Consider the following 20219-nt stretch of genomic DNA (forward strand, 5'->3'; position numbering starts at 1 on the left):
GTTTGCCCCTCCCAGGCCCTTGAGCCTGTGGGATGTTATCTTGAATGGAATGTGACTGAAGGAATGGGATAGGTTTATGATTTATCCATTTTCCATTCCCTTACAAAAAAAGATTGCAGTTTTGAAAGTGCAGTAAAAGTGAAGTAACTGCAGTCGACTGTGGTATTTTGGATGCAGTAATTACAGAATAACTGAACTGTGGTTATACTGCACTCTAATTCCAGTTACATTGCAAAATTACTGCAATAAAAAAACTGTTATTTTCGACGCAGTATTTGCCGCATAGTGCAGTTATACTGCATTCTGAACGCAATCCTCTTTCCTTCCTGTTCACTACTCGTACAGTAGGTGGCGGAATGCACGTTGCATTTCTGCAAACGCCATTATAGCAGAGAAGAAGAAAAAGGTCAACATTCCAAGATGGCACCGCGCTGTGTGCTTGGGTACATATGGATCTCTCTTTCTGGGTTTAAATGTGTTGCCAGCTGCAGCAATATGAGTGCCTTTCAGAGGAAAACAAGTTGCCCTCAGCTCTCGGTTTTTGGAAATATTCAAAGCAGAGGAATTCGACACAGTGAGTTTCTTGTTGAATCCTGTTGTAGCCATATGACAGTTCACTCTGTTAGCGTTGAAAATTGTAGCTAACTAAAATAGCGCATCCATTTAGTCATCTTTGCCCTTCGAAAATTATTATTTAAGGCATCAAATGTTAAAAGCATAATTGTGCTAGTTGATAATAAGTTCGATCATTTGAACGACCATGTTGCAGTTGCATGAACTAGCAGTATATCATCTAAACTAGCTTGCCGGTGTTGTGCCGAAAAGCTCCCCCCTCTTCACTGGACGCGTACCAACCAATCTGAAATGTATGATGAAAAATATTCATATTTAAAACATTAAATAAATTTCTTGAATTACAAGTATTTCATTATCAGACAAAGTGGATAATACTACCTCTAGAAATATGACCGCTTATACAAATTCGTACTCGTAAAAATGTGCCTTGAGAAGTGAACAAGCAATTGCCCAGTTAGTGTCTTCCTCATTATTGTCCACCTTCCCACAGAAGTGCCACAGTTGGCTCAGGTCATTTAGCAAAACATAATGTCAAGTAGTCTATAGATCTTTTACATGTATTTTTTTTCAGAGCGAGCAGGGAACAAGGGAATAGTATAGGTTTCTTGTAACACAATTATTTAAATACATGTGTTTTAGTGGCCATCTAGTCAGAAGTTGGATCAAAGATGAAAGATCCATATAAATGTTATTTTAAAAAAAAATCTACAATTAAATTAGAAATGTAACATACCAGTGTTTTGGAGGAGAGTGACTGCTATTTCTTCTCTCATGAAGTTAACGTCTTTGTCTGTATTTGAAAAGACAATCGACTCCTCCTTCAGAACACATTCAGAAAAATGTGATGGGCATTTCAGTTTTCCCCAACAAAATGATGTTACACTTAAGATTATAATTCGCAAGTATACAGCGACACAGCTATAATATAATTTGACAGTTCTGTTTTGCCTTTTATTCAGTATACTTTCAGTAGGTTCATTTTGCATTACTTACAGTTGAAGTCAGAAGTTTACATATACCTTAGCCAAATACATTTAAACTCAATTTATCACAATTCCTGACATTTTAATCCGAGTAAAAATTCCCTGTTTTAGGTCAGTTAGGATCAACACTTTATTTTAAGAATGTGAAATGTCAGAATAATAGTAGAGAATTATTTCTTTCAGCTTTTATTTCTTTCATCACATTCCCAGTGGGTCAGAAGTTTTACATACACTAAATTAGTATTTGATTGGCATTGTCTTTAAATTGTTTAACTTGGGTCAAATGTTTTGGGTAGCCTTCCACAAGCTTCCCACAATAGGTTGGGTGAATTTTGGCCCATTCCTCCTGACAGAGCTGGTGTAACTGAGTCAGGTTTGTAGGCCGCCTCGCTCGCACACACTTTTTTATTTTCTATATGATTGAGGTTTGGGCTTTGTGATGGCCACTCCCAATACCTTGACTTCGTTGTCCTTAAAGCCATTTTGCCACAACTTTGCTAGTATGCTTGGGGTCATTGTCCATTTGGAAGACCCATTTGCGACCAAGCTTTAACTTCCTGACTGATGTCTTGAGATGTTGCTTCAATATATCCATATCATTTTCCGGCCTCATGTTGCCATCTATTTTGTGAAGTGCACCAGTCCCTCCTGCAGCAATGCACCCCCACAACATGATGCTGCCACCCCGTGCTTCACGGTTGGTATGGTGTTCTTCGGCTTGCAAGCCTCCTCCTTTTTCCTCCAAACATAACGATGGTCATTATGGACGAACAGTTCTATTTTTGTTTCATCAGACCAGAGGACATTTCTCCAAAAAGTACAATCTTTGTCCCCATGTGCAGTTGCAAACCATAGTCTGGCTTTTTTATGGCGGTTTTAGAGATGTGGCTTCTTCCTTGCTGAGGGGCCTTTCAGGTTATGTTGTTATAGGACTCGTTTTACAGTGGATATAGATACTTTTGTACCTGTTTCCTCCAGCATCTTCACAAGGTCCTTTGCTGTTGTTCTGGGATTTATTTGCACTTTTTGCACCAAAATATGTTAATCTCTAGGAGACCGAACACTTCTCCTTCCTGAGCGGTATAATGGCTGCGTGGTCCCATGGTGTTTGTACTTGCGTACTATTGTTTGTACAGATGAACGTGGTACCTTCAGGCGTTTGGAAATTGCTCCCAGGGATGAACCAGACTTGTGGAGGTCTACATTTCTTTTTTCTGAGGTCTTGAAATACATTCAGCAGGGGATCAAATACTTTTTCCCTCACTGTATAGCACATACACATTTTACACACGTATGTGTTCACATATATATTCTGTGTTATGTATGTATTTCTTAGTACTGCCTTATTGGGTTGAGGAACAGAGCCCTCTTTTGGGATGGCAGTATAACCTTTCAAATTTAGACAGACACACATTACATGCACACATATTACACACGTGTTCACATGTATATTCTGTATTATGTACATAGTTCTTAGTACTGCCTTAGCGGCTCTTACCGTCACAGTCCAGTGGTTGTGTTCATTGATGATGCCAATAATGTACTTGTACATCATTGGATCAATCTGAAATTTCAAAGAGCAGGGATAGTTGCTTGAGTTCAATCTGTCAAATATAAGATATAATATTATGAGAATAATCCAACCAACCTTAAGTTTTGATTTCTTTCTCCCCAAATGCCAGTAATTTTAAAGGTGTCATTGTAGAACGCTTGCTCGGTTGACTGCCTTTAAAAATTCCGCACCAGAAGGAACATGTAGGCATTGATGGTCTGACAGAAAAAAAGACAATGAAGGTAAATCCTGTTTACATGGAAAAACAACAATTTAGGTTTTCCTCACAAATACACAGATTAATCACACACACACAGTATATGTAAACACTGTATGTGCAACAGTCTTACCTCACGTTCCAACTCCATATTTGGACCAGTTCTGTTGATTGTGATAAATGTATATGAGCCGATTCTAGACAACAGCACATATACATATTTGCCTCTGCAACACCTGGAAAAATGTACCTGTAAGTGTACTGAGAGATACAAATGGATCAATCTGACAAGATTACATACAGTGGGGCAAAAAAGTATTTAGTCAGCCACCAATTGTGCAAGTTCTCCCACTTAAAAAGATGAGAGGCCTGTAATTTTAATCATAGGTATACTTTTGAATGAATTTATTTGCAAATTATGGTGGAAAATATGTATTTGGTCAATAACAAAAGTTTATCTCAATACTTTGTTATATACCCTTTGTTGGTAATGACAGAGGTCAAACGTTTTCTGTAAGTCTTCACAAGGTTTTCACACACTGTTGCTGGTATTTTGGCCCATTCCTCCATGCAGATCTCCTCTAGAGCAGTGATGTTTTGGGGCTGTTGCTGGGCAACACGGACTTTCTACTCCCTCCAAAGATTTTCTATGGGGTTGAGATCTGGAGACTGGCTAGGCCACTCCAGGACCTTGAAATGCTTCTTACGAAGCCATTCCTTCGTTGCCCGGGCGGTGTGTTTGGAATCATTGTCATGCTGAAAGACCCAGCTATGTTTCATCTTCAATGCCCTTGCTGATGGAAGGAGGTTTTCACTCAAAATCTCACGATACATGGCCCCATTCATTCTTTTACACAGATCTGTCCCTATGCAGAAAAACAGCCCCAAAGCACGATGTTTCCACCCCATGCTTCACAGTAGGTATGGTGTTCTTTGGAAGCAACTCAGCATTCTTTGTCCTCCAAACACTACGAGTTGAGTTTTTACCAAAAAGTTATATTTTGGTTTCATCTGACCATATGACATTCTCCCAATCTTCTTCTGGATCATCCAAATGCTCTCTAGCAAACTTCAGACGGGCCTGGACATGTACTGGCTTAAGCAGGGGGACACGTCTAGCACTGCAGGATTTGAGTCCCTGGCGGCGTAGTCTGTTACTGATGGTAGGCTTTGTTACTTTGGTCCCAGCTCTCTGCAGGTCATTCACTAGGTCCCCCCGTGTGGTTATGGGATTTTTGCTCACCGTTCTTGTGATCATTTTGACCCCACGGATCTTGCGTGGAGCCCCAGATCGAGGGAGATTCAGTGGTCTTGTATGTCTTCCTGTTTCCTAATAATTGCTCCCACAGTTGATTTCTTCAAACCAAGCTGCTTACCTATTGCAGATTCAGTCTTCCCAGCCTGGTGCAGGTCTACAATTTTGTTTCCGGTGTCCTTTGACAGCTCTTTGGTCTTGGCCATAGTGGAGTTTGCAGTGTGACTGTTTGAGGTTGTGGACAGGTGTCTTTTATACTGATAACAAGTTCAAACAGGTGCCATTAATACAGGTAACGAGTGGAGGACAGAGGAGCCTCTTAAAGAAGAAGTTACAGGTCTGTGAGAGCCAGAAATCTTGCTTGTTTGTAGGTGACCAAATACTTATTTTCCATCATAATTTGCAAATAAATTCATTAAAAATCCTACAATGTGATTTTCTGGATTTTTTTCTTCTAATTTTGTCCGTCATAGTTGAAGTGTACCTATGATGAAAATTACAGGCCCCTCTCATCTTTTTAAGTGGGAGAACTTGCACAATTGGTGGCTGACTAAATACTTTTAGCCATTTTCAGCCATTTTTGCCCCACTACATACATTTGTTTATCAGTAGCTGGGGTGGAGGCCGCTGGGGTGGAGGCCGCTGGGGTGGAGGCCGCTGGGGTGGAGGCCGCTGGGGTGGAGGCCGCTGGGGTGGAGGCCGCTGGGGTGGAGGCCGCTGGGGTGGAGGCCGCTGGGGTGGAGGCCGCTGGGGTGGAGGCCGCTGGGGTGGAGGCTGCACCTGCTGGTGTGGTGGTTGTGGAGGCTGCACAACTAAAAATACCTAGGTGTCTGGCTAGACGGTAAACTCTCCTTCCAGACGCATATCAAACATCTCCAATCCAAAATCAAATCTAGAATCGGCTTTCTATTTCGCAACAAAGCCTCCTTCACTCACGCCGCCAAACTTACCCTAGTAAAACTGACTATCCTACCGATCCTCGACTTCGGCGTTGTCATCTACGAAATAGCTTCCAATACTTTACTCAGCAAACTGGATGCAGTCTATCACAGTGCCATCCATTTTGTTACCAAAGAACCTTATACCACCCACCACTGCGACCTGTATGCTCTAGTCGGCTGGTCCTCGCTACATATTCGTCGCCAGACCCGCTGGCTCCAGGTCATCTATAAGTCTATGCTAGGTAGCTCCGCCTCAGCTCACTAGTCACGATAACAACACCCACCCATAGCACGCGCTCCAGCAGGTATATCTCACTGGTCAACCCCAAAGCCAGCACCTCCTTTGGCCGCCTTTCCTTCTAGTTCTCTGCTGCCAGTGACTGGAACGAATTGCAAAAATCGCTGAAGCTGGAGACTTACATTTCCCTCACTAACTTTTAACATCAGCTATCTGAGCAGCTAACCGATCGCTGCAGCTGTACATAGTCCATCTGTAAATAGCCCACCCAATCTACCTACCTCATCCCCATATTGTTTTTATTTACTTTTCTTCTCATTTGCACACCAGTATCACTACTTGCACATCATCATCTGCTCATCTATCACTCCAGTGTTTAATCTGCTCAATTGTAATTACTTCGCTACTATGGACTATTTATTGCCTTACCACCTCACGCCATTTGCACACACTGTATATATATTTTCTTTTTTTTCTATTGTGTTATTGACTGTATGCTTGTTTATTCCATGTGTAACTCTGTGTCGCACTGCTTTGCTTTATCTTGGCCAGGTATATATATATATTTTTTTTACCTGCTGGTGTGGTGGTTCTGGAGGCTGCTGACTTTATTTTATGAGGGTTCCGACGAGTCTCCTCTATATGAGGCCTCTGGTGTTCCACGCATATTTTAGGGCAGATAACACCCTTGTCATCTTCCAAGTCCGCGCTTTTCCCTTCGAGACCTCAAATCGTGTATGGCCGAGATAGTTGGGATCTAGTTTGCCCCATTTCCTCTGCACTCATGTTGACTTACATATTTGAACTTTATTTTTTGCCCAGAGTATACATTTTTTTTATTTATTATTGTTATTATTATTTTATTATTACTACTGTATCTACATTCTTAACTAAAACAGAAATATATTTTTTTAAATGTCGGAAAAGCCATAATAGGGAAAAGCACGACAGGGGGAAGCTTTTCAGCACAACACCGGTTTGTTATGAAACACTGCTTGAATGACATGCCCTGGATTGTAGCTATACTAACTTTGACATTGACTATGTTGTTTGTGTTTACAGTCGTGGAAAAGAAACAATGAAAAACAACAATAGTGACAAGCTTGCTGACCTGTTGGTTCATCATTGTACACTGTTTGAGTGGCAATGGGTTACTTTTATCTCGCATTTGAGTCAATACAGTATCCACACACTTCGGGATATAAAGTATAAGATGAGCTCTATACCATTGTGTTAAGTATGAACACTGATCTAGATGGCTAGTAAATGTGAACTATGTGAACAGTAGATTGATGGAAGTATTTGTGTGGTGCTTATTTATTAATTGACCAGCATTGCATTCTTTTCTCAAATTGAGGGAACAACTGAGGATACCCCAAGTGGACCACAGCCACCCAATGCCACAGCCCAGTGCCCCATCTATCGATGGAACCTGCAGAACAAATACAACTACACAGTAAGTGTTTCAGTGATACCTGACTGCATACTTACTGCCTCTCGACTGTTCTGCCAGAATAACAGAGTGAGATGAACAGTGCTGGTCCACACTCACATCTGCCATGCCTCATGCATTTTATGTCAATATGTGTGCCTGTTCTATGAGCTCAGGCGTACAGTAATTCCCTGTGTTTGTATTTGTTAGGATGTCCTGTTGCTCAGTCAGTTCATCAGGTCTGATGGAGGAATGCTGCCTCGTAGAGTCACTGGTCTCTGTGCCCAGGAGCACCGCAAGATCGCCATCTGTGTGCAGATGGCTCACAGAGCAGGTATGATGCTGTGTGTGTCTGCTCTGGATGCACAACTATTATGAAATGTATTCTCTTCAAAGTGGTAAAAGTACTCTCTTTTCTACTCCAGGTCTGCTCCCAGATCACAAACCAACACTACCAGAGGGACACATCCCAAAGAAGCCCAAGCCACAGCTCAACAGGTAACGAGTGTGTTTGACCCCATCAGAATCTACCCTCTCACACCTGTATTGTTTCTTGTTAGACCTCTCATGACATTAATTACCTTTGTCGTGTCTTTGGCTATGCCGGATTAAGTGATATGACATGCTATACTATAAAATCATTTCTCCGTAATTAATATTACCTGATTGAGCTAATCATGTAAATGTAATTAACTAGAGTCGGGGCACCATAAAATAATATTTATAGAGCTGTTATCTTCTGAATAAACTCTTAAAGACCTAGTAATATTTTACATCAATAGCAGTCAATATTAATCGTCACCTTAATTCAGTCTTAACCAAGAATTTCCAACTTTCAGATATCTTCACAATCCCTGGCTAACAACTTGAATCAGCAATACAAAATTGGGTTAAATTATTTATTTACTAAGTACCTAACTAATCACACAGAATTACATATATACAGAATGAATTATACCTTGATTACAAATTACGTCATAAAGGGAAAACGTCCCTAGCGGGCGGAACAGATATGACAGCTGGTTACACAAAAGAAAAGGTCTGGGTTTGAGTGAATGAGCGGGAAGACTGAGGACCAAAGGAAGAAGCTGTGCTTTCGTAAATACAGTATTTTATGCATTCTAAATTACCGCCCATTTGGAAAAAGAAAATGCAATAAATATTTACTTTGAGCTGCGCTTCGGTAGGTTGGTGGTAGATGGAAGGCCGTGTTGCCAAACCGAGTCCTTTGTCCTTTGCAGAATGTCTCTGGTGGTCAATTGGATACGTTGTAGTAACGTTGTTGTGTGATAGACGGGATACTCTGTCTGTTCCTTCCTAACCCTTGTTTGCAGCTGCTGTTGCTAACTCAACGGCTAAGAGGTATCACTTCTGTAGTGAATAAGAGTTCAAAGTTCATACCATTCGCAACCAAAGCTCACGCTGATGTTGGCTTCGTTCTGTAGTTATTATCTGAACCATTCTGACATCGGACCGTCGTCCTCACATCCTCGGAACAGGAGGTTACATTTTCGTCAAGGGCTTATATAGTGGAGGGAGAAAAGGGGTGTGTTTCATAGTTTACAACCTATGTCTCTTCACGTGGGTGGGCCACTGAGTCGGGCCTAATTCACTCATGAAAACCCAATTCTCACATTTTAGAAGCTAAAATCACATTTCATCCCATCATGAATAATTTCATATTCAAACATTTAAATTGAACAACAATTCCATGTGAATCCGATAACTCTGATGTGTAGACTTTACACTGTAGAGTTTATGTCATCTTATCATTGATGAGAATGTCTCAGGTGACAACCGAACTGACATCATATTCATTAAGTACCACTGCATATGTTCAATTGGTCAGATTACCAGAATATAGTTAATTTCCCACCACATTCTGATGTTCTCAAAATCTCTGTTAACCAAGGGGTTTTCAAATGTAACATCAGTAGGGTAGAGAGAGGAAAAAGGGGGGAAGAGATATTTATGACTGTCATAAACCTACCCCCAGGCCAACGTCATGACACCTTTCAACTAACTCTTGTGCATCCTCTCTCTGACTAACTCACACCTGTGTTGTTGCATCACAGATATCTGACTCGCTGGTCCATTGATTCAGTGAAGCCCATCTATAGGACGGGGCTGAAGTGGTGTAAAAACCGCAACTCTGTCGGCCACCCAGCTCTCGGAAACAACGTACAGTACGGCAAGAAAATCCTCTACCTGAAACATTGATGACCTGGGGGCATGTCAACTCATAGCAGCAGGAGTCAGTGTGGGCGGGACAGAGATGGGGTACAACAGTTCTATTGGACGTCCTTCCTTATAGTACTCCTGGCCCATTTGGAGCTCCATTGACTTCGAGAACTAGCCATTGGAAAAGCTGGGGGAGCATCTGTATTTGTCCAGCCTTTTTATCTATTGGTGGACATTGCCCATTAGAAACCCATTCTGTCATTTGACCTTTTTGAAGATGCCCTGAAACAAAACTATTAAACTCCACATTTAGGGGCTCTATTCAATCCGCATCGCGGCAGTTCAGCTTTACAGCGTGATTGATATTTTAAAGGCAATGTTCCAGCTTTACCAGAGACTGCATTCACGGTAACCACTGCATATGTCAGCTCAATCGGGCATTACCTTTACATTTCTATTGCGGAATCTGTAACGCTTCAGCAATACAGATTGACTAGAGCCCTTGCTGTAAGATCAATTGGGTCAGTGTTACACTGTTTTGATGTAGGTGGGATGTTGTACTTCAAGACAACCCAGATGTGCAAATAAATCGGATTTGCTTTTTCTCCCTCCACCATGTGTGTTTGCATGAGTGTGGAAGTAAGCATTTACTGGGCCTATTGACAGAAATGAACCAAGTGCATGTGGAGGTAAATCACAAATAATTAATGATTTTAGTTTGTTTATTTACTTTAAATAACAGTAAAGAAACATCTCTTGCATAAATAGAACTGTTTTGGGTGGGGATGAAACACTGCTTGCTCAGATGAGAGGTTGATGATGATTCTCAGTTTGGATAAGTGGTAGGTGTTGGCTCTCCAGCTCTGGATCTCACTGGCTCTTTAAAGCATGAAGGGCAGGTCCAGGTTCTTCAGTCCGTCGCCCATGTAGATGTATCCGTGCTGGGGGGTCATGGGTACATGGAAGGAGGTCAGGCCCAGCCACAGCATGCTACGGATCACACACACTGTGCTGCCACGCTCAAACTGCAAGCTCCATGACCCTACACACACAAGTATATGGGTTATGAAGATGATCACACAAACTGCTGCTCGTCCATGACCTTTCATAAACAGAGACCGTGTACACGTCTCACATTACTCCCTCATTAACTGAATCCACTCTTCCCTATGTAAAGAAGTCTACACAGAAAAAGGTAACAGTTGGCTGATAGCTCAATAATTTAGAAGGGTTTAGTAAGTCCTTTCCCTGACTCTAAATATCAGGGTGGCCTGGTGGAGCAGCTGTCTGCTCATGGCCATCACCCATAGCCAGAGAACACTGTTCATGCTGAATGGGAGCCTAGCAGAATTCTCTCACCGCAGATTCACTGCACCATTAATCAGGAGGCTCCAGGACGTCTTGGAAATAATTCATTCATCTGGAACCTCCCCAATTATCAAAGCATTAAACCTTGTGCCAGAGCTATCTAGGAACAGCGATTCCAGTAAATTGTGTCAGCTGTTCTGATACTGTTTTTCTCTCATATTTCAGTTTCACAATGCTATGGGGCGGGAAATTAATTGAAACCTTTTGCAAGAGATATCTAGAAACAGAGATTCCAGAAATAGGGTCTATTTTGAGGTGTTTCACAATGGCTCTTTGTCTGTGGGGAGAGATTCATCTTCCATGACCCAAAGACACTCCTGCCAGGTTGATGTGATTTGAGAAGCTGTTCAGTGATGGTGTCCAGATAAGTATACTTTCCACTGAAACACACTGGCGGTTTCAAACTCACACGTGGCATAGGGAGGAACCCAATGGGAGAACAGGCATGGAAGGGGTATTGGCATAAATCAGAAGTCGATAACAGCAACTGTTGCCACATACTTCCAGGCAAGTCTAGAGGATCGCTGTGGTGAGAGGGGTAGCTTCACTCAGAGATACCAGAGGAAAGCACTTTCGATGGAGATCCATCATTTTCTCCTTAAACTGTCTTCAGTCTGGGTCTCTCGCTCCCTTCAGCAAAGGCTTGAGGCCTGGTCGTTAAGTTCTCAGTGAGGGTGATGCTGTCACTGGGACAGCTGTGTAATGTAAGCTGGTTTGGGAAAGCTGCACACACATTCACACACCACAGAGATGCTCATCCCTTTGAAATGAACAGCTGTGATGTTTTAGACAGATACTGCTGTGTGCCCAGAGCCTCTCACTTTTCCACAGCACCCACACCACAAACAAATTGTGATATATGTCTGTTTAGACAAACTACAGTTTGATATCATCCAGATATAAACTGACAGACTGACCAGGGGAAATCTATGATGTTATTGTTGTCACTTGTTAAATCGGTGTAGATGAAGGGGAGGAAAGGGTAAAAAAAAAAAAAAATTAAGCCATAAGACAATTTTGCACACTCTTGGCATTCTCTCAACCAGCTTCATGAGGAATGATTTTCTAACAGTCTTGAAGGAGTTCCCATATGCTGAGCACTTGTTGGCTGCTTTTCCTTCGCTCTGCGGTCCAACTCATCCCAAACCGTCTCAATTGGGTTGAGGTCGGTGATTGTGGAGGCCAGGTCATCTGATGCAGCACCATCACTCCCCTTCTTGGTCAAATAGCCCTTACACAGCCTGGAGGTGTGTTTTGGGTCATTGTCATATTGAAAAACAAATGATAGTCCCACTAAGCGCAAACCAGATGGGATGGCATATCGCTGCAGAATGCTGTGGTAGTCTTGCTGATTAAGTGTGCCATACTCTGTCTCACAAAGACGCGGCGGTTGGAACCAAAAATCTCAAATTTGGACTCAAATTCAGACCAAAGAACAGATTTCCACTGATCTAATGTCTCTTCTTATTGGTGTCCTTTAGTGATGGTTTCTTTGTAGCAATTCTACCATGAAGGCCTGATTCACGCAGTCTCCTCTGAACAGTTGATGTTGAGATGTCTGTTACTTGAACTCTGAAGCATTCTTTTGGGTTGAGATCTGTGGTGCAGTTAACTAGTGAACGTATCCTCTGCAGCAGAGGTAACTCTGGGTCTTCCTTTCCTGTGGCGGTCCTCATGAGAGCCAGTTTCATCATAGCGCTTGATGGTTTTTGCGACTGCACTTGAAGAAACTTTCAAAGTTCTTGAAATTTTACAGATTGACTGACCTTCATGTCTTAAAGTAATGATGGACTGTCGTTTCTCTTTGCTTATTTGAGCTGTTCTTTGACATAATATGGATTTGGTCTTTTACCAAATAGGGCTATCTTCTGTTTACCACAACACAACTTATTGGCTCAAATGCATTCAGAAAGAAAGAAATTCCAAAAATGTACTTTTAACAAGGCACACCTGTTAATTGAAATGCATTCCAGGCAACTACCTCATGAAGCTGGTTGAGAGAATGCCAAGAGTGTGTAAGGCTGTCATCAAGGCAAAGGGTGGCTATTTGAAGAATCTCAAATATAAAATATATTTTGATTTGTTTAACACTTTTTTGCTTACTACATGATTCCATATGTGTTATTTCATAGTTTTGATGTCTTCACTATTATTCTACAATGTAAAAAATAGTCCAACTAAAGAAAAACCCTTGAATAAGTAGGTGTGTCCAAACTTTTGACTGGTACTGTATGCATACATACTTTGGATGGTGCCCCTCTTATAAATACAGTGCTGTGAAAAAGTATTTGCGCCCTTTCTAATTTTCTCTACTTCTGCATATTTTTGATACTGAATGTTATCAGATCTTCAACCAAAACCTAATATTAGACAAAGGGAACCTGAATGAACAAATACCCAAATACCCATCGGGGATGGCTTACCTTGGATTTCCCTTCAATCTCCACAAGTTAGGTAAATCTGCATTTCTTTTTTTTGACACCTATAATGTGACATGATCTCCAGAAGTCCTTTAAAGTTGTTGGATTTGGTGCCTCCAAGGCAATTCAGATGGATGTTAGAGGGCCTTTTTACTTTAGAATGTATTTGTTTCATATGATTGTGTTTTTCTTTTCGTATTTTGAGTTTGCTTTCTTATGTATTGTGTAATTGATGTGTAATTGATGTGTATATAGATATGTATAGTGTAATTGTTTATTGATGTGTTTGACAAATCACCATTGTAAGTAAGAATTTGTTCTTAATTGACTTACATGTAGAAATAAAACCATGGCCGAATATGGACCGGGCACACAGGGCACGTGCCCTGGGGCCCTGACCTTCAGGAGAACCCCATTGATTTTGTTAGTCATTCTCACTCAGATATCATATTAACATGGCATAAGTTATTACCAAATGTGTAGAATTGCAGGAACTGTGCTTTAAAACTGAAAAATCTCCATCCCATGGCAAAATGGGTAGAATTTGAAGGAAATTTGCTGTAAAACTGCAAAGAAAAATCTGCCCCATGGCAAAACAAGTAGAATTGCATGAAATGTGTTATAAAATTGCTGTTTTCTCTCCACCCCATAGCAAAATGTATAGAATTACAAGAAATTAACTTTAAAACTAAAATGTGTCTCTCCATCGACAAAAGGGGGGCCACAAATGTTTTGCAGTGTGGTGGGCCCCCCCAACCAAATCCCTCTTAGGTCCCCCAAAAGGCTAGAGCCGGCCCTGCAGAGGAGGATGCCTTGATAAACTGGGCTCTCAACTGCCAACCCAAATTATCATTAGCACCAATTAAAAGGCTAGTTTAGTATAATAGAGAGTGACCATTGGACTATTCCCCAGGTAATTTCTGTAAATGAGAATGTGTTCTAAGTCAACTTACCAGGTAAAATAAAAGTTAAATAAATAAAAAATCAGAGCATGCCAAACATTAGTAATGTCATGTTCGTATTACATTTTTGTCTCCCACAAATGGGCGGTACTTTCAAGGAACTGGTTATATTTCTCAAGACAGACAACATGTGGGAAAGAAACCCCACCCATGGGGGGAATGGTAGGATGACTGTAAAGGAGTGGTGTAGTGAGAGATTTGGAACTCTGTTACCTTTGGGGATATCCTCACTCAAAGGATCCAGGAAATCAATGGAGGGGTTGAGGTCAGCCAGCTCCAGGATGGATTTCTTCTTCAGTTTCTGCGGCTCAGTGAAGTGCAGGAAGTAGCTGAGTTTACCTGCCTCCAATGAGGACAGACCTACAGAATAGACAGAACAGATTCACTCACTCAGTAACTGATAGTATGATATGATTCTGTATGTGTATGAAAAAGAAAACACACAAATGTGTGTACTCTATAGATGTACAATGTACAGTGTGAGATAAATGACGGTCTGGATTCTGGTTCCAACACACTGAGCTACACAGCTGAGTCGTCCTCTCGAGCCAGTAACACACACAGCTGTGTCCCATCTTTTATTTTTTATTTTACCTTTATTTAACTAGGCAAGTCAGTTAAGAACAAATAATTATTTTCAATGACGGCCTAGGAACAGTGGGTTAACTGCCTGTTCAGGGGCAGAACGACAGATTTGTACCGTGTCAGCTCGGGGATTTGAACTTGCAACCTTCCGGTTACTAGTCTCCGCAGTCAGACCACATTCTCAACTAGGAACCACCACACTCTACGTGGAGCCATCCATTTCATTAATAACTTTGAAAAGTAGCTTTACCCTCAAAGCTGCGATTGGTCTGCACCAGGCCATGGGGACTCTTGATGAAGGCACCGCGCGGGACCACAGACACCTCCTTATCAATGGTGTGGACAGTGGAGGCCAGCCTCTTCTCCTCTTTCACCTTAACCTGCAACACAAACCAAACAACCATTACCAAACATCTGTCACAACACCCAAACAAACTAGTCCTCACTCTTCTGCAATAATACCACACACAGTCACGACGGTCATATGAATCTAGTACATTAATCACTGACACTTATTAATAAACAAAACACAATTAGCTCAAAATTAAACAATATAATTCGTCACACTTGTCCCCACCACGACTTCCTCCTCCACAGCCTCGTCCCCCTCCCCTTGCCGCCGTATCTCGGTGTGCTCATACTCATGTGAGGGGTCTCCCACGAAGCGACCCTTTGCTGTAGCAGAAACTTCCGCTATCATTGCCTCAGTGGCAGGGGGAAGCAAGTGCCAGTCCACACAGTTGAAACTGGAGTAGGGAAAGGACACAAACACGTGTGCAAGAGGGCACACATACACTCATAGAGAGAGAGAACATCTTGAATAGGAGAATGGTTCACAACTCCAAAGCCACAAGTGACAACAGCAAAATGCAAGCTAGCTAAAATAATATACCTGTAGTAAAATAGACTAGAGGCTCTAAAACTATTTCCTTTGCACCTCTTACCTGTAAAGGCTCTTTTTATCCGTCATCTCATCCTCTGAAACCCCTTGAGCAATGAAATAGTCACCCTTTATGCCCAGAATCTTGCCCCAAAACAGGACACGATTGAATTTGTTGTTCCTCTTCAGAATGACCAGGGAAGTCTGCAGGGCAGCTTTTTGCTCACTGCTCAAAGTTAAACCGCTACCAGAAACGAGGTCCAAGGAGTAGTATAACGTACTGGAGTCCATTGCATATATAAAGCGTGTCTCAATGAAAAGTAAATACTTTTCTATAAAAAGGCAAAATGTTTGGTATCTAGGTTACGTGGGGACAGCTGCCAAGAACGTCCGGTTGCCAATGTCAACACATCTCCTTAGTTACGTGTAGTCATAGCAACTGCGGATCGCTCCCCGTCGACAAAGCAGTTGAGCTGCACAAATTAGCTAGAGATTGAATTAGTTGAATTCTCGATCTGATCTTCAACACTTGGCTCTAATTCAGCAACAATCTGCCACGTACTTGTCTGTTAGGCTACCTATCCTCATCTCATATTTTTCTAATTTACAGTCTTAGCTACTTCAGATATTTCAGTGTTGAGAGTAAAGAATGGGGGAGATTTCCAAGGCCTTTATTTCAAGTCACAGCCAGAAACCTGTTCTTCTGAGCTCTTGTGCGGTTTCCCAATGCTTTCTGATGAATGGGTCTGTCAGTATGAGTTGTTTCTCACCCATTTAGCTGTGGATTGAGTGACAGTGAGAGAGGAAAAAGTGAGATGTCTTTATTCTTTTGGAACATGTGTGAGTGTAATGTTTACTGTGCATTTTTTTATTGTTTAATTAATTCCCTTTCGTTTATTATCTATTTAACTTGCTTTGGCAATGTAATCATGTGTTTTCCCATGCCAATAAAGTGCTTACATTTAATTGAGAAAAAGAGAGAGACCTTAGACCCAGTGCACAGCTGGCACAAAGGAGGATAGGACTTTATGGATATAGGAACTGAGAGGAACTGAGATTATACCACTTTGAATCCTGAGCACATGGGACAGGGGGTCAATAATGTTACTGTGTGTGTTTATGTGTGTGCGTGCATCAATGGGTTCATGTCCCTCGATCTGTGTACTTACGTACTTATATAAGATTCATGTCATGTACATAAATAAGTATGTGTATATAGCCCGTATTTTATATATATTATTGGATTGCCATATCGTAACTTTATAATGGAAGATGGGGAATTCTCAATGCCAAAGGTACACTTTCTTATACAGATGTCTTTAGATCCATAAGCCATAACAGCAGCACAGGAGCTGAGAGGGCCTTCATGAGTTAGAGCACTATGACCCTAACTCATCATAACTTACCAGCTCAAGACAGCTTCTCATCCTCTCACCCCTGAGTCTGTCTGAGATCTCATGAGGTGCATTTGGGACCGGAAAGAGAGCAGAGAGGATGTAACAGAAAGGAAGAAGAGAGGTATTAGGGAGGAGATGGGAAGAGAGGGATAGGGGTTGAAGAGTGGGGATAAAGAAGAAGAGAGAGATACCATATGGAGATAAAGCAGGGAAGTCTGCAGGGAAGTCTGCAGGGAAGCTTTTTGTAGCAGGAGTAGCAGGAAACATGAAGAATGTGGGATGGATGACAGAGGGAGGAAATAGACACTCAAATAATTTGAAGTTGTAGCACTGTGGGATGTTGCAGCACTGTAACTTCAGACTGTTCTGTCTTGTTGAATGTTAATGTTCTACACATCTGGCAACCCTGTGGGAACAGTGCTACACCAGCGGCCCCCTTAGGTAGCAGGGGTACATGCCCCTGATAGCAGAGATTAGATTGAAACACCCTCTCTTAAAAACAAGAACGCCATCTTCTCATTCCTGCTGAACATGCCCCCTTAAATCACTTGATTCTTTCTTTCAATACTGATTTAGGCTCAGCCCTCCCTACATCTCTCCTAACCTTTACCATCACAAGCCGAGCAACAGAACTGACTCTGAAGCAGTTGTTAAGCTAAGTAGGTAACCCTGTTCTCATAAATCCTGCTCTATATTCGCTTCCCCTTCTTTCCTGGCTCGCTGTTCCCATGCCTTCCACGGGCCACCAGAACATTACCGTTTCCAGGGATCTATGCGTTTGGTGTAATTGCCGAACAAAAGGACCTGGCAGGCCGGAATCACATGCTACCGCCTCGGTGGAGACTGGAGACTTCAGCCCCCTCCCTCACCCCATTCCTTGTCCTCCCCCTGGCCCCGACCGCAGCCAGAGAACACAAAGAGACCGAGTGGGGTGACTTCTCCTTTTCCTTTTGTCCCCACAGAACAGTCGTGCATGTGCACACACACTCTCACACAAACTTACACAAATATATACACAGGTGCAGCTTCACATTCTGCATACTGTACATGCAAATGAGCAGGTGCTCACACACAGTCATACCCAAACACACTAACGAAAACTCCCTATGGCTCAGTTGGAAGAGCATGGCACGTGCAATGCCAGGATTGAAGGTTTGATTCCCGAGGCCAACCTTACATGAAACAAATTCTGTAAGTTTCTTTGTATAAAAGTGTCTGCTAAATGAAACATCGCCCCCACCTCCCTGAACTTGGTGTTGGTGGGCTGTGGTCCCACTCCTCTGGGAACCTCACCTCCCAGGCGACCAGCGTTGCCAAGGAACTAATCCTGAGGGACAAAAGGTGGGAAGGGTGTAGAATACGATGCCTCTGTAGCATCTGATTGGTTGGCATTGGGCCACGCGATCGCCTGATTGGTTGGAACTAAGTTTAGATAGAAACTCACAGGGTCAGAGGTCAGATCCATCGATCATTGCGGTGACATGAAGGAAGAGTGATCCCCCCATGGAACTAACATGGTTTATACCCATTCAACACACACCAACCCTCCATCTTGCAATTACTCTCCCATGTCCCCGACCTTGGAGAAACATAAGCCTATAGGCAACGAAGCATTCAAAGATTGCGGAAGAAAGCCGTCTGGCTCGAGAGACTATCTTGCGATAGGCCATGGGTAAGTTCTTTGCCCTGAGCTGAGAGAAGACAGAAACAGCTAGAAAAGAGAAAGAGGGAGAGAGATTACTTATTAAAGAAGTGTCTGTGGTGTAATGAAGCACAAATACACAATGCCAAGAATGTGGTGAGGGCCCTGGGTTCGATGGGTTTGTCTCACACACAAGTACATAAGCACATGTGCGAATGTACACACACTTGCACGTACTCGCGTACACACTCCTTGCAGCAGTAAATCTGGATTAGCAGTGGATAAATGTCTTGATCCAGACTAGGACTGTAGCCCAGTCTCAAATGCTCTGTGATCCCCTTTACATGGTGAATGATACGGCCTTGCCCGACACCTACAGATTAAACACAGCAACATGGGCTGTGTCTCAATATTCTAAATCAATGGCTTCCTCTCCTTCATTACCAAAGAGATTGTGTGTGGGTGTAAGAGTCTTTTGGCTCTGCTTTGGTCCATATCCCACTTCAGTATGATCAGCTAAATTGATTGAAAAACTTTTGAAAAATATTCTCACATTGACATATTCACACTTTCACACACTCCTTCTGCTGCAGCCCAAACCCTACTGTGTCAGAACCGAGGCACTGTGTTTGCAGTCTGACCGCTGATTAGTCCTCACTGTGATGTTTGGACTGCTTCTTGACTGCTGGGTCTGGAGTAGGCAGGTTCCCAGGCTCCTTTGCTCCTAACTCCAGATTACTTCTGCTCTACTGAGCTGGCAAACAACTGATGCTTTCCTCTCTGCTCACCAGCAATACCGACTATCACACACACACACACAACATGCACCTACAAACACACATATCAAGCATAACCAGCAAGGTCACCCGTGATACAAGTCAGTATCTGACATCGATCCATGTCTGAGAATGTCAGGAGATGAGGTGGAAACTGGCCACTAGGGCAAGAATGAGCGATGTTACCTTCAAGTAGGTTTTGGTTGTAGGCCGTGATGGTGGATGGGTGTAAGCGCCGGCCTCTGATTCCAGAGGATGCGAGTGTGAATCCAGCGATAGAAAGTTGGTTTTTATATTTTTGTTTTAAGCCTATCCCAAACCTGAACCATTCAGAGTTAATGTGTAACCTTAAGAATTTGGAATTAATGCCTAAACTGAACCTTAAACACTTTGACGTTGAGAAACATGGATGAACGTCTAATTTTGACTTGAGAGCCAGTAGAGTATAACACCTCTCCAAGGGGGAAAGACACACACCAGACAACAGACGTCCACTCTCACACACATCTCTTTCCCAATTCATCCGTAGAGCTTGAAGATGACCTGCAAGCAATTAGAGCCCCCGCAAACTCTCTCACTGTCCCAAAACTCATGTTTCTTCTCGTGTGTGAGTGTCATAAACAGGCATAGAGATCTCACTGGTAGTTAAACACATTTGCTATTATGAGTTGCTGAAGCAAATTATTGCCTGTAGTCTCAATGGCTCTTTAATTGCCTTCTGGGTGTTCAGCTATCCAATTACCCAACCACACTCCAAGGAGGTACAGGCTAACACCAGTAATCCATTCTGATGAAATCTACTATTTATTACCCA

The 20219-nt window shown here is 42.4% G+C and overlaps 2 protein-coding genes across 3 annotated transcripts; one reads left to right on the plus strand and one right to left on the minus strand.

Annotated features, from left to right (window-relative positions):
* Window positions 1-383: 383 nt before the first annotated feature.
* mrps18a (mitochondrial ribosomal protein S18A) lies at window positions 384-9986 on the plus strand. Of its 2 annotated transcripts, none has more exons than XM_036975894.1 (5): window positions 384-574; window positions 7118-7284; window positions 7405-7528; window positions 7620-7692; window positions 9270-9986. In XM_036975894.1, exons 1-5 carry the CDS (start codon window positions 421-423, stop codon window positions 9412-9414), a joined length of 663 nt encoding a protein of 220 aa, XP_036831789.1. In that variant the 5' UTR covers window positions 384-420; the 3' UTR covers window positions 9415-9986. The 2 variants fall into 2 exon arrangements, with proteins under 2 accessions (XP_036831789.1, XP_021456301.1); XM_021600626.2 differs by having other exon boundaries at window positions 387-574; window positions 7118-7218.
* A 73-nt stretch (window positions 9987-10059) lies between these two features.
* rsph9 (radial spoke head component 9) lies at window positions 10060-16439 on the minus strand. The gene is made up of 5 exons (XM_021600624.2): window positions 15655-16439; window positions 15288-15456; window positions 14961-15090; window positions 14339-14485; window positions 10060-10417 (listed from the first exon to the last, which is right to left on the minus strand). Exons 1-5 carry the CDS (start codon window positions 15879-15881, stop codon window positions 10257-10259), a joined length of 834 nt encoding a protein of 277 aa, XP_021456299.1. The 5' UTR covers window positions 15882-16439; the 3' UTR covers window positions 10060-10256.
* Between the last annotated feature and the right edge of the window lie 3780 nt (window positions 16440-20219).

This window comes from Oncorhynchus mykiss, chromosome 4 (assembly GCF_013265735.2).
Source record: "Oncorhynchus mykiss isolate Arlee chromosome 4, USDA_OmykA_1.1, whole genome shotgun sequence".
NCBI lineage: Eukaryota > Metazoa > Chordata > Actinopteri > Salmoniformes > Salmonidae > Oncorhynchus > Oncorhynchus mykiss.

Bases quoted from the DNA above. Each gene is read 5' to 3' on its own strand.
- rsph9 (XM_021600624.2), bottom strand. From the start codon at position 15,881: ATGGACTCCAGTACGTTATACTACTCCTTGGACCTCGTTTCTGGTAGC. The intron at 15,091-15,287 runs GTGGGGACAAGT...TTTGTGTTGCAG, and splicing joins CTGTGGAGGAGGAAGTCGTG to GTTAAGGTGAAAGAGGAGAA. The intron at 14,486-14,960 runs GTAAAGCTACTT...TCTATTCTGTAG, and splicing joins GACCAATCGCAGCTTTGAGG to GTCTGTCCTCATTGGAGGCA.
- mrps18a (XM_036975894.1), top strand. From the start codon at position 421: ATGGCACCGCGCTGTGTGCTTGGGTACATATGGATCTCTCTTTCTGGG. The intron at 575-7,117 runs GTGAGTTTCTTG...TTTCTCAAATTG, and splicing joins AAGCAGAGGAATTCGACACA to AGGGAACAACTGAGGATACC. The intron at 7,529-7,619 runs GTATGATGCTGT...TTTCTACTCCAG, and splicing joins GCAGATGGCTCACAGAGCAG to GTCTGCTCCCAGATCACAAA.